Raw genomic sequence first — 14618 nt, 5'->3', positions numbered from 1 at the left:
CTTAGACTTTATGGCACTCTATCTACCTGTAATTACACTGCAAAAACATAATATGACGCCACTGAAAGGCCAGCATCAGAGGAGATAGCAAAGGCCTATTTGTGGTCTTGAACAGCTGCAATAGGGCAGGGCGTGCCTGGCAGGGTTCCCTCTGCCTCCGGCCAGCAATGACAAACCCCAAGAGCTGGGCTTGCTTCAGAGCAGTCCCTAGTGCAGTACATTATTTCACTGCCCCAAAAGCCAGGGACCGGAGTCAAAGTCCACAAGGGCTGGTCAAAAACAGGGACATGGAAAAGGCACAGGGAGAGTGCTGAGAGGGGATGGCCTTCTAGAAAGCTCTCCAGATCTTAAAGAGCCACCACCTACTGTCCCAACCCTCCTCTTTCAAAACAAAAGACAGCAAAACAACCATCACCCCCTCCCCTATCCATGAAAGGCCAGATGTTACTTTTAGTTCCAGTTTGGAAATAACTGACCAAGTTAGCTTTGAATTTTTTTTTCTTGAAAAAAAAAAAAAAGTAATGAATCTGGATTTTACACATGACAAGAGAAATGAGATGTTATCAGTCAGATGTTTTGAAATTCAGGGAATAGGAAACATTCTCTAGCAAAAGTTTTCAACTGCAGTTATGCAAAATTATCTTTATAAGGGACCATTATTGTCTTAGAATAAATAAAAAGTGCTGTTATATGTGTAGGCTTTTATAGCTTGATGCAATTTGATGCTTTCAGTCCTTACACAATGATCTTTGCACTATACAGTGCTTCTGGCTGCTTCTTTTAAATTAGTGCTTTCTTAGTGAGTTAATGTAATTGCAGCAAAGCAGCACATTTATCTTCTATTCATTGACAATATTAGCATATAATGCAAATTTACTATTCATTGACAACATTAGCATATAATGCAAATTTACTTTGGAACTTTATGCACATGCACACATTTCTTCATAACACACTGAATGGGTAGAATTGAGTTCTTATTCCTAAAGAGATGAGGTTGAACGACCCAGACCACAAAACTATGGATGCTAATGGGAACAGACTAATATGGTCCCAGCTGGAATTAAGAGCTTATATTCAGGATGAGGTAAGATGGTTAATAACCTTTGTTACAAACAATGCTAGCTAAAGTTCTTCTCATAGGATAGACCGGCCCTCAGAGGTGCATCCACAAAAAATGAAAACTTTTAAAAAAATATCGAGCCATACATTTTTTCCAAAAATTCACATTTTACTTTTCATATGCCCATAAAGTCAAATTCTATTAAGAAAATGCTCCAATTCATTTTGATATGTAGCCAGTCTGATGATGTTAATATTGACTGAATAAGTATTCAAGAAGTTAACACTTGAAACCCATTTTATTGTTGCGATACTGAGAGTCCACAGATATCTCCTATGAACTTCTCTTATAATGCAGTATATATCACTCTATAATATGATCAAGAAAATACTGAGCAGCTAAAATAACAAGAACAACTGCTACTTACGGTTGACAGAGCTTCACCAGGTCCTGGTCGGTGGTGTGGGGAGGCAGTCCTCGGATGTAGAGGTTTGTTTTGCTGAGCTGATCCCATCCTGAGTTGCTACTGCTGCTACTGTTGTTATTACTGCTGGTGGTGCTGGGACTGGGAGGGGCCATGGGGTGGGCTGGGACCAGAGACTGCTGAAAAACAAGGATGAGGAGCCTTAGTATGCTAGCATTAGGAGACTGACACCATTTAGAGGCTGTATGATCTCCCAAATAAAATGAAGTTACCAAGATTTCAATACAGATTACCTTAAGCTACTTTGAGGTATAAATTTTAATTCACATTTTTAAAAAGGATTGTTCATCCTATTTTAAAAAAGCCCTCTTCTTCAACACGAAATTGATAAAAGAGTTTTACTCAGTAAAAGTTCTCTGTGTGCACCTTAAATGTGACTAAATTTATGTTAGATTAATTTGTTCACATATTTTCAGGAACACATCTACTGAGACTCACAATTAACGTGCATGAAGTTAGATGATACCATCTTAATATACAGTAATTTAGCAATCACTAGACTTTTGAAAAGGTTTTCAAATTCTGAAGAACGTTTGATTGAAAGTTGCTTATAATTTTATTAGGATGACGCTTCAAAAAAAAATTACTCCTGAAGTATAAGAAAGTTAGAGTTTAATCCAGATCCTCCAAAAAGGACGATCTCACCTAGTTCTAAGATAGGCACAGGACTTCACTGAGACATCTGGGTAAGATTCCCAGGCAGGCTGCCTTTCGCTCTGGCTAACCTTGTGAAATTTAACCCCTGTGAGAATGCTGTCGAAGCTGGAAACCATCCCAGCTTGCAGCACCCATCACAACTCTTGTAAAGCCTATAACCAAAGGGCTCAGTATGGTTTTACAGTCGGCAGCCACCTAGGAAGAATGTCTGAAATTGTACTCACACCAGATAATTCTCCGTGCACCAATAGAAAGAAACCACAGTTCTCTGACCCAGTCCCACACACATGACTCTGAGGAAGTTAAGTGGCCCAGCTTCAGATGAAAGGGCACACAACCCCAAGTGTCCTCACAGCAAACATGCAGCAATTTCACAAAAGGACAGGGACCTTTTTTTCACCTCACATTTTCTAAATAATAAACATACTGTACAGCCGGTCACAGTGGCTCATGCCTACAATCCCAGTACTCTGGGAAGTTTAGGCAGGAAGATTACCTGAGGTTGGAAGTTCAAGAACAGCCTGACCAACACTGAGAAACCCCGTCTCTAGTAAAAATGCAAAATTAGTTGGGTGTGGTGGAGCATGCCTGTAATCCCAGCGACTCGGGAGGCTGAGGCAGGAGAATCGCTGGCACCTAGGAGGTGGAGGTTGCGGTGAGCCGAGATCGTGCCATTGCACTACAGCCTGGGCAATAAGAGTGAAATTCCATCTCAAAATAAATAAATATACTATACTAACTTAAGGACATCACTCATATGAACAGTTTGAACATTCAAAATTAAATAGTCACTAGACAATCGAAATCTCATGGACTGATTTTTACCAGCACAAACAAGAAAGTCAGGCATGTCTATAGAAGACAAATCAAATCTCGCAGTGGAAAGCTGAAAAGCAGACCCCTTGCCATAAACATACCCTCATTTACCTCATCAGCAACCTCTGTTGGCTACTATAGATTCCTAATTTTGTACCTAGCTTCTGTCATGGTCATCCTAATTCCATAATATCTCAATATGTGGTGATCTCATTAATTTATTTTTACTTTTTATTTTTTGAGACAGAGTCTTGCTCTGTCCCCCAGGTTAGAGTGCAGTGGCTCTCGGCTCACTGCAACCCTCTGCTTCCTGAGTTCTAGCAATTCTCCTGCTTCAGCCTCCTGAGTAGCTGGAATTACAAGTGTGCACTATCATGCCTGGCTAATGTTTGTATTTTTAGTAGAGACAGGGTTTCACCATGTTGACCTGGCTGGTCTCAAACTCCGGACCTCAGGTGATCTGCCCGCCTCGGTTTCCCAAATTGCTGGGATTACAGGCATGAGCCACCACACTTAGCCCCAATTATTTAAATATGTTGCCATTTCTTCGGGCCCTATATCTTTCAGATTCTTCCTCCCACTGCCCACATTCCTTGTTAAGGTATCATCTGAGTCCAAACACCACTTTATTTAAGAAGATTCTCTTTTAGAAGGAGAGCAGCTAGGGTCAATAATAGTCAACACAGAAATGCTATTCACTGAAAGCTGAACTTGAACTGGGAACATAAGTACAGCTTAACCCCTAAATAAAAGCATCCTGAGATCACATCCTACCAAATCTATTTGATTCATGCCCTTAATGAGCAGCTGAACTCATATCCTTTCCCCAAGCCACCGGTTCTTCTCTAGGGGCTAATAACTCTGCTTTCTAGATATAAAACTAAGACCAAACTCTGTTATATGCTCTGCCACAGGTGGCACCTCAGAGCACCGGCCATGCCCCACAAAGCCTGTGCTCCTTCTCTGAAGTCACTCAGTTGCTACCTGCTATCCAGCCCTCCTCTATTTTTCACATCAGTGAGAACAGAGGGATTGGAAAGTAGCCCACACACGAGCCTCCCTGTCCCAAGCCTTTGATTGACACAGAGAACTTGTAGTTATCAGAGCTACACAGGACTGAATTTTCTCTTCAACCTCCTTTGATTAGTGTCTCAGAAACCATCCCTGACACCAGCCACACTGTTTTCACAGTAGGACCCCGTATGTTTATTGCAGCTGTTGGGTGATGAAACGTGGTCGTCTGGGATGGGACTTGGAGAAGTCAGCAACAAGCTATGGATCAGGCCTGCCCCCTACCTCTTAGTGGGATTACATCAACACAGAAGCAAATGAACCATCAGGCATTTTAAAGACTGCATTCCAAGGCCGGATTCACTCGAACCTTTGATTTTGCCAGGAGTGGAAAGGGAGTGGCAGGCATGCACTTGTATAATAAAAGAAACATTTGGAGGTATGACTTATTTGGAGATTATTTAGACATGAAAGTCATAGGTTTTTATTTATGTATTGATTTTTGGCAAAAATAGAACTATGATTTACATGACTGAATTTACATAGCTGATTTAATATATGTTTGACAGGCAACTATATTTACTACAGTAGTATTTTCCCACTGTGGGAAGCAGATACAACCTGTGCCTCCCCGCTGCCGCTATAAGTTTGCCCTGTGAGGGAATAAAATCTCCCAACATCTGATCCCAGGCAAAAGAAGGGGGTTCCTAAATGTACTCAATGAGGACTACTGGCCTCTGGTGAATCCTATATAGAACAAAGTTCGAATTCAATTTTTATTCCCAAATCAATTCTTTCTTGGGGCTTACTGAAGACAGAGAAAGAAAACTGAAAGAGAGAAGCATTGAATTATTCTAGGTTGTCAATTTTTAATTTTCTGGTGCAGAAAGTTTTAAACCAAAGATTAAGTTTTTAGAAGTCACTGAAACTAAAAATATCTTAATTAAACACTAGATACATGTTCAAAAAAGAAAACTCAAATACAAAAAAACTGTTTACTCCTGACTCTTCAGAATGAGTTAATAACCATTTTAATAGTAGGATATATTACATGTTGACTACGCCAGAAACTCTGCTGAGTACTTTATATATATTACCGTACTTAATTCAATCAGACAGGCAGATCGACTATTGTTCTCCGATTTTACAGATTAGGAAACTGAGTTCAAGAAAGGTTAGGCAATGTGCCAAGGCCACACACATTTAGAAGGTGGAAGGTCTAGAATTTGAACCCAGGTCTGCTAGAAAACAAAGCCAGAGCCTTCAAACAGTACTTTAAGTGGTACCCCAAAACACTTTCTACATCCTGAATGTCCTATTTGTATTCTTTCATGTTCTGTGCCCATCACTTTTGCTAATTACAAAATTCAAGCTTCTCTGAAATGTGATAATACCATTGGCAGATATGTTTTTTAAAAAGTAAAAGGTGCCTTTAAGTTAACAACTTGATAGTGTTAAAAAAGAAAGATTAGCTCTTAAAACAATTGCTTTTAAAAATTCTACTTTATAAATCTTTTCATTAAAGAATAAATTCTACAAACAACTTTTGAAAGCTTCAGCATATTACTGCTGACCATTAGTCAACATTTTAAGATCACATGACTTTAAACTGTGAAAAATTAAACCCTCACTCATAGATTAAAATGCAAATACTGATAAGTCTTTAACTACAGCTTTGGAAATCTGAGAAATTTAAAGCAATTACACTTTGTAGTTAGAGTATGTGTCTTGGCAGGACAAACGATAAACTTCAACAAAATTTTAAAAAGCTTACAAAGGGACCAAAAGGGAAATATTTTACCCAGTTCATCACTCATTTTCATCACTGATAGTCCTTTTACATTTTGCCTCTCAAACCCTAAGCTGCCTTGGAACTTGAAAAGATCCTCTTCGGACAAAGCTGGCAACTATTTACACACATTCAATCTAATTAGGGGACCTGGTGGCTGGATAACCACAGCTAAGTACCCACCCATCCCAAAAGAGCCTAGTAGTCGCTCAGCTTTCTCTAGCCTAATTTCCATTAGCAGGTCATGTAAACTACATTCTTGTGTCTCCCAGGGCAAAGGAAACAAGCTAATTCCACTTTCTTGATAATATTTATTTGGGTTTAATTTGCATACCAAAATGGATAGAAAACAAAGTGACTCATGAATTAATGGGGTGGTTGTATTAGCAGACCCTCAGCCTTTCCTGCACAAGTGGTTTGGTACCACCAGGAAGAGCGCTCATCAGCACTCAGGGCGAACTTCCTGTACGGACAGCACTCAGAGAGCACATCCTGTGTGGGCAGCACTCAGGGAGGACTTCCTCTATGGAGAGTAATTAGGGAGCACTTCCTGCATGGACAACACTGATGCCTCCATCCGGCCAGAAGTCCCACTGGGCATCCTAAACTAAAAGGATCAACAACAGGCACAGGGCAACTACGCATAGAGCGACACTATCTCCCTGTCTATCACATCACCCCCTAAAGAGAAGAAATAGTCTCTCCTCTAGAAATACAAATCTAAAGGTCATTTACAAAATTAACCATGTGTGAACTAAAATACATTAATGATCACCTACATTGTTTTAGATTTCTATGCAGCAAAGATAATTTTAAAACAAAAACTTGTCATTTAAAATTCTACTGTCTCACTTCCTTCCTATTACTAATAGGCTAAATAATAGTGCTTGGACCAATCTTATAGCTGAAGCTGTCCTCCTCTTCTCACCCCTACCTTACTTAGCCACTTCTCTAAGAATTCTAGCACATTTTGAAGGGAAAGGAAAGCTAGGACCTGCCCTTTAATTTTCTTCATCACCACCACCACTATGCCACCACTTCTTTAAAGTTTTCATCCTTATAGTTTAAGAACGTTATCTTGATTTTCTTTAATTTTCTTCACCACCACCACCACCATGACCACCACTTCTTTAAAGTTTTCATCCTTATAGTTTAAGAATGTTATCATTCCCATCCGTCGCCCCTACTCCTACCACTAGCACCACGACCGCCACCACCATCCCAAACAGCAGGTTGGTTTAATACATCAACGATTTCCTTTATCCAGAAGAAAAATAATCACGACAGTTGCCCCTGGGCACAGACATAAGTTTACAGTACATTATCATTTTCACAGGGAAACAGTTTAAGATCAAGCCTGAAAGGAACTGAGTACTATGTGACGACACTGTCTACTAAATTCATTTCCTTACACTGGTTCCTCTCCGTATGCTTTCAAGATGTAAAAGATTCTATCTTTAAAAAAAATTATTATTATCTTTCAAGATTAACAATGTAAAGAAATTATCAAACAGGAATGAGGGGGATACCCACATGCACCAGTTATCACCAAGTCAAAACATTTTCTTTGTTTCCTTTTTTGCCATCTGAGTGACGGAAAGAGGGCTGGGAATGGTGGCTGGAAAGAGAAGTTCTGGCACAGGGAACTGGAAAAACAAAACTGAACATGGGAGGTGAATGGGAGAGAGGTGAGAAACTGGCCAGGAAGCAGTTGCTCCTGGGGATGGGTCAGGGAAGGAATGCCTGAGGCCAGGATGCTAAAAAACAGCAACTAGATTAATGAAGAAAAGTAATGCCCCTTTACACAGCCAGTGTGTCTCATTTATTCATACCATGGAGTAAGGGAAACAATCAATTAATCCTATTTGATGCAAGGATATCAAAGCTTAAAATCACATAGCTAATTAGTTAATGAAACTGGGTTCTCATATCTTCACTGTTCCTTGTTTGGAAAAGAAACCTTGCAGCTTCTCAAGACTGTGTAACTGAGCAACAGAGTATAATTATGATGATGATTTTGGGTTGGATTAAGCCTGTCATAAAAGAGGGGCCCATGTTATATTCACTATTCAAATAAAACCTAAAAATAAAAATTCTCCATAGGCTTCACAATTAATTCTCCACAATATCCATCAAAGCTGATCCTTGCATGTAAAACTACAATCTCCACATAGAAATCTCTTGACCTAAGTTCATGAATAATACATCATTTTCTTATGCTTCAGATAAAAGAATTAAAGTTAAGACTTGCATTGTTGAATACAATATGGTTGAGATTTCCTTCCAGATCCCATCAGGACACTAGATTCCTTATCATTCAAGTATCTTTCAAGGGTTGGTTCTGTGCTCCTGCATGCTAATCAGTCCGATTGTTCCATTTCCTCCAAAAGTTCCAAGAACCCCAGTGGCTGGCCAAGTTGCCCACTGAAACTCTGGGCCAGGAAACACACAAGAGTTCTTGTGCAATTTGTTCCTTCTAGCTTTGTAACAGCATTTATGAGGGGTATGGGTGTGTGAAGGAGTTAAAGATGAATATGAAGATACCAGACTGAAGACATTAAATTTAAGTTAATCACCAGAAAACTAGAGGGCCAAAAGAGAAAGTAAGGGGCCTAAGGCAATGGTTTCGAACTTTCCTTGCCAGAGAATGCACTCATCAAAAAGGAAAAGCTTTTTAACAGTGGGTTCCCAGCCTTAGCTACCCTTAATTGCACTGCTTATAATGGTGTAGTACAGTACAGTTTCTAAAAATAGAGTTCAACCAAGGGAAGATCAGGAAGGAGGGAGGATGAAAATGCAGGGGACAAAAAGGTTGAGGAAGGCTTCACAGAGTGGGTGGATGTTTGAGTGAGCTGAATATTAATGACATGTAATTAAGAATAAAAGGGGTGGTGACTCCCGTCTGTAATCCCAGCTCTTTGGGAGGCCAAGGTGGGAGGATCACTTGAGCCCAGGGATTTGAGACCAATTTTAATAACATAGCAGGATCCCATCTACAAAAAAAATTTGGTGGCGCATGCTTGTAGTCCTAGCTACTCAAAAGACAGAAGGATCACTTGAGCCCAGGTCAACGTTACAGTGAGCTGTGACTGTGCCACTGAACTCCAGCCTGGGTGACAGAGCGAGACCTTGTCTCAAAAAAGAAAAGAAAAGAAAAAGAATAAAAGGAATAGCAAATCTGAAAGAAAGGTGGGTAAAGTAAGGAGAGGAACAACCAACAAAGACACAGACTGGAAGGATCATTTTTCATAAAAGCCAGAGAGTTACCCAACCTGGATGGTTCAGAGGAAGCTCCCACAAGTTGATATTGGGGTAGGAGTGAGGTGGTACTAGAAAGGTAGTAGGAAGAACCTAGAAAGCAAGGTGGAATGGGACATGACGTCACAGATTACCAGAGTCTCACATGTACAAAATAATTTAAACATAGTAAGTGAAGAAGATGGCTCTGGAGAATGCAAACACAGAAAAACTCTTCCCTTCCTTCTATGAAAATAATGTTTATAATAAAAAAAATATATTGAATGTGAAAGTTAGAATATCCAGATTCAAGTTTTGCGTTGACCAGGTGCAGGAATGAGTATTATCCCTGGAAGGCTCAGGTCTTCATGTGTGAAATAAGCATGTTAAACTGGATGATTTCTAAGCTTCCTTTCATCTCTAAAATTGTGGATAGTGCAGGACAGTGCCATCTTCAACTAAGACATATCAAGATGCAACCCAGTGAGGCCCTTGAGTACTCTCCCATGTCTGCCAAATCGCCAGAGAAATGGAGCAAGAGGTTAACTGGCAGACTCAAGGCCAACTTCTGTGACATGGTGCAACTTAAGACCAGCAGACATCACACTGCAGCACCATTTTCCTATACCCCTTAGGCCAGCATGGATTCCAACTTAGTCATAAGTGGTTCTAAGAAAACTTTCCAAATGTGTAAGCTATACTAAAACAACAACTGAAGCCTCAAGGAACAAATGTAAAACAAAAAGTAATCTTAAGAGCTCCCAAAACCAGAGTATCCTTAAGGTGGAAACAACATTATAGCTAAAATAACTGTAATAACTCAGATTTACTCTGTGTTACTTAGTACCCTGTCATCTTTGTGTTTCAACGTGTAATCAGTATAAAGAGTTAATTTCACATTCTATTCAATCTCTTGTCTATAAAAAGACTCTGTAATGGCTCCAAAACCACTTTAAAAGAAAATTCAAAACAATAAATAAATTACAGCCCAAACAAACAGCAATTAAAAACTCGGTAAACACAAAATCCCACCCAACTTCAGGTGCAAAATTAATTATTCTTGTGAATTCTGATCGCAGGTGCGCAGTGTTTTCTTCCTCCTCCAATTTCCAGATCCATGCCAGTTTTCTTCCTCAACACAGAGCCTTGCAAAGGGGACAAGGTCAATCTCTTCCTTTACTTTTTACTGAAGTGGAAAAAAAAAAGGAAAACTTCCTAGGGGAAGTGAAACATTACTTTTATCATGACAGTTCAGAATACCTCTGCAATGCATTTCCTGCCTCACCCCAGTAGAGTTAGGATTCCAGGGCTGACAACTTCCTCACAGCTGTTTTTAAAAGTCTATCTACAGTACAGTCTGTATCTTAGTATTTCTTGTAAGTAAGGAATGATCGCTGAGATTGTAAAGTCCTCAGGGTGGAAAATACCCATTCTAAAATATACTTTCTCCACATTAAACAAACACTGAAAGTATTATAAAGTGATTAACTAAATATTAAGTTAGAAAACTTACATGAGTAAGCTTACAAAAAAATACTCCCACAAAACCAACTTATTTACTTATTCCTAGATGCAGAGAGACATGTGAATGACCTTGCAGTACTATGGGTTTCACAATTTAGCCCCTAGAGAAAAAAGCATTATCTGTACTTACAGGAAACTGAACAAGTATTTGCAATCTCCCCATAATAACTTAAAAACATAAAATCTTATCTGACAGTGTTGTAATTTCTTATATAAACATCAATGAGAAAATTTTTAATTAATATAACTCAAAAATGTCTACATTTGTTTCTTTTTCATGGTAAAATCTAGTAGCTTACATCTGACATGAATAATTAGAGACAGTGATACTAGAACAGCTCTTCAATTATATATATCAGTCTATGTGTTTGTTTTTTTAATTTTTTTTTTTTTTTTTTTTAGAGACAACAGTCTTGCTCTACCACACCGGCTGGAATGCAGTAGTGCAATCATGGTTCACCACACCCTCGAACTCCTGGGCTCAAGTGATTCTCCTGCCGCAGCCTCCCACATAGCTGGGACTATAGGAGCATGCCATCACGTCTGGCTCATTTACAAAAAAAAAAAAAAAAAAAAAAAAAAAACAACAACTTTTTTTGTAGAGACTGAATCTCACTTTATTGCCTGTGCTGCCCAGGCTGCTCTTGAACCCACGTTCAAAAGATCCTCCTGCCTCAGCCTCTTAAAGTGCTGAGATTACAAGATACTCTGGGCCCAGCCAATCTGTGTATTTCTGTGTGATGTTTGTGTATGTGAATAGTCATGTTTGTCTATGTAAATAAAGACAGGGGGAAAAGGATGGCTGTCTCTAAGGTATAAAATACCTGAGACTGTGGCTTTCTGGGTTTTTTAACATTTTCGTCCAAGATCCACCTCAGAAATTAACTTTTTGCCTGACCTTTCCATCCTGTTTACATAAATAGGCACAGACATATAAAACTAAAAACATACATTTTGTGAAACAATATTTTCCTTTACCTAATGCAATGTACCCTAATGTCATCTTTTCTAGTATATTTCATTAAAAGACAAATACATGCTGGTTGTAACCCACTAAACTGACACTTCCCATTAATATTGCCACCTACAGGTTAAAAAACAGTGGTCGGCACCATTTCTCAAACTGCTGTGCATTTGATGCACCTGCGCTGTTAAAATGCAGATTTTGACTCAGTCATTTGGGGTGGGGTCAAGTTTCTGCATTTCTAACACATGCTTCCAAGTTTTGCCCATGCACAAGGTAGGACTCTTGGTCTGTGTGGATGAATTGGGAAGGGCCCCTTTCCAGCTTTAAGGAGAGGCAAACTGCATCTGTTGACAAAGTGAGATGAAAACTTTTGTTCCATTGATTTCAAATCTAGTATCTGCTCAGAATAACAAAATGCTAGAGGTGGGAGGGGTATGAGAGATCATAAATGCCAATAATTATCCACTGGAAGTATAAGGAAATCTTGGGAAATGGCAGGATGGGAAGCAGAGGTGGGGGCATACTTGAATTTTTAGCAAAGGGAGCTTGGCTTTGAAAATGCTGAGAAACACTGATGTAATGCAACTCCTCGTTTTTCAGGAAACCTGAGGCCAGGAGAAGTCAAACCATATATCCAAGGCCATACAGCTAATCAGAAGCAGAACTGGGCTTCCAGTCCCAATACTGCTGTCATAAAGCACCAATCCTTGTCTGTTACCAGGATTGCAGCAAAGATGATGGTATAGGCCAAGTTTTCTTAACGAGTTTTTTAAAAACTGAGTAAAATTGATATGCTAGGCCAGTTAAGACAGCGGAGAAAAATTATTTTGTGCCGCCTCCTCTATACCTCAGATTTTATCCACTGTCCACTTCTAGATCCCTTACTTAGATGTCCAGGTCTATGCTAGACATCTAGTTGCTTGCTTAAAAAAATAAAAGAAAGAAACACACCTATAAAATTGATATTTAAAATTCCTAAAAATACTTGTGACTGCCACCCATTTCTATTTTTGTATTTATTTATATTAAGAATTTCTGAGTAGCACACATAATCATTATTTGTACCATCTACAAGACACAAAAATCAAACAGGTTAATTAAAGCAGTTTGGAGGCTGGGCAAGGTGGCACATGCTTGTAATTCCAACACTTTGGGAGGCTGAGTTAGGTGGATCACTTGAGCCTAGGAGTTCGAGATAAGCCCGTACAACACAGCCAAACCCCATTTCTACAAACAAACCAACAACAACAAAAAAAACCACATACACAAAAATTAGCTGGGTGTAGTGGTTCACACCTGTGGTCCCAATTACTGGGGAAGCTGAGGTGGGAGGATCACTTGAGCCAGGAGGTCAAGGCTGCAGTGAGCCGAGATCATGCCACTGCTCTTCAGCCTAGACACCAAAGTAAGACCCAGAGTCAACTACCAATTTAACAGGATTGAATTAGGAACCCTTAAAAGAATCACTAGAATTGCCTACCCATGGACAAGTCTCCCTATATATGTCACAAATTCATACACTTAAAACAAGTTACTTCAACTTCTTTCTTTAAACATAAAATGGAGAGATTTGTAAGACTGTTTTCTTTTGTGTACTCCAGTGTTTGCTTTTATCCTAAAGCTTCACAAAGCATATACTCAGATAAATTCTCTAAAACAAACTGGTTTTCCTTCAGAACTCAAACAGTTAATGTGGGTCGGGCATGGTGGCTCACACCTATAATCCCCACACTTGGGGAAGCAGGGATGGGCACACTGCTTGAGATCAGGATCAAACAGGTTAATTAAAGCAGTTTGGAGGCTCGGCATGGTGGCTCATGCCTGTAATCCCAACACTTTGGGAGGCCAAGGTAGGTGGATCACTTGAGCCCAAGAGTTCAAGATCAGCATACAGGGTAAGCTGAGGTGAGAGGATCACTTGAGCCAGGAGGTCAAGGCTGCAGTGAGCAGAGATCATGACCAACCTGGGCAACATGGTGAAACCCTATCTCTACAAAAACATAAAAATTAGCTGGGCATGGTAGTGACTGCCTGTAGTCCCAGCTACTCTGGTGGCTGAGGCCGGAGGATCACTTGAGCCCAGCTGGCAGAGGTGGCATTGATCAGAGATTGCACCATTGCACCACTGCACCCCAGCATGGAGGCAATAGAGGAAGACCCTGACTTAAAAAAAAGTTAATGTGAACCTTGCTCCCAGCAACCCAACATTATACTCTGAAGGGCTGTTTCTAATTTGACCTAAGCATTTTCCCATTTTTACGGGGACAAGCTTTCTTTCAGGTGAGATTTCTATTTAATGATACCACATATTTGGATTGAGTATCTACTGCTAACAATAGCCTTGAGACTTTCCTCTCTTTTATGGAGTCAGCCCATGCACTATTGTCTAATCATTTTAGTGGTGATGGTATCAACCTGGGAATACCTAGGTGCCCTGGGAGCTAACGAAACCAAATGCTGGCAAGCCTCATTCCTCTCTTCATCTCTTCTGAAGCAGATAAACTGAAGAAGAACGTCACTCTGTGGGAAGCAGGATCTGGGAAATGCTTTCAATATTTACAGAAACCAGATGCAACATTTTTTTCTTTTTGTTTTAAAATTATTTCACAATACTCTACTTGGAGTATGAAGTTATTGCTCAACAAGATAGTCTTTCTCTACACCTTTTTATTTTTCTGTTGCTGGAGTTCAAAGCATCATTTCTTCTTTCAAAATAAGCTAAATGTGCACATTGGTAGTTATTGAAAATGTCAAAGGGAGCTTCTTTTCCAAAGACCCTTAGAAAACATAAAGTTCTGGCCCTCTAGAACAGGGACCCAGGACCTTTGTGTGTGTGATCTCCACTGGCTATGGAGATCAGTGGGCAACACAGGACTCAGTTCCTACACTTGAGTTTTCCCATCCTTCTCTTCTTTCATGATATGTGGTTTCATTATAAATCTTTTATCTTTGTTGTGAGTGATCAAACATGCAATCTTTCGTTGTCCATTTCTATCCCAGATTAAACTAGTGACAAGTACACAAAAGGAGTTTTATAAATCTCAGCCCTTCTAAATGCACGAAATAAGAA

At 39.7% G+C, this 14618-nt stretch overlaps 1 protein-coding gene across 10 annotated transcripts in view; it reads right to left on the bottom strand.

The window, feature by feature from the left end:
* RBMS1 (RNA binding motif single stranded interacting protein 1) overlaps nucleotides 1-14618 on the bottom strand; it is a 215660-nt gene that overhangs the window by 93628 nt on the left and 107414 nt on the right. For 8 of the 10 annotated variants that reach the window (XM_064382682.1, XM_064382683.1, XM_064382678.1 and 5 more), the window contains exon 2: nucleotides 1491-1666. In XM_064382682.1, coding sequence (XP_064238752.1) covers nucleotides 1491-1666 — 176 coding nt within the window. The remainder of the gene's footprint in view (nucleotides 1-1490; nucleotides 1667-14618) is intronic. The other 2 variants (XM_064382680.1, XM_064382684.1) reach the window with 1 other exon arrangement.

The sequence above is a fragment of the Aotus nancymaae genome, unplaced genomic scaffold, assembly GCF_030222135.1.
Source record: "Aotus nancymaae isolate 86718 unplaced genomic scaffold, 86718_ANA_hifiasm-v0.15.2.pri h1tg000029l, whole genome shotgun sequence".
In the NCBI taxonomy this organism is placed as follows: domain Eukaryota; kingdom Metazoa; phylum Chordata; class Mammalia; order Primates; family Aotidae; genus Aotus; species Aotus nancymaae.
The sequence above is the reverse complement of the archived record's forward strand: the minus strand, read 5'-3'. Positions and strand labels throughout refer to the sequence as shown.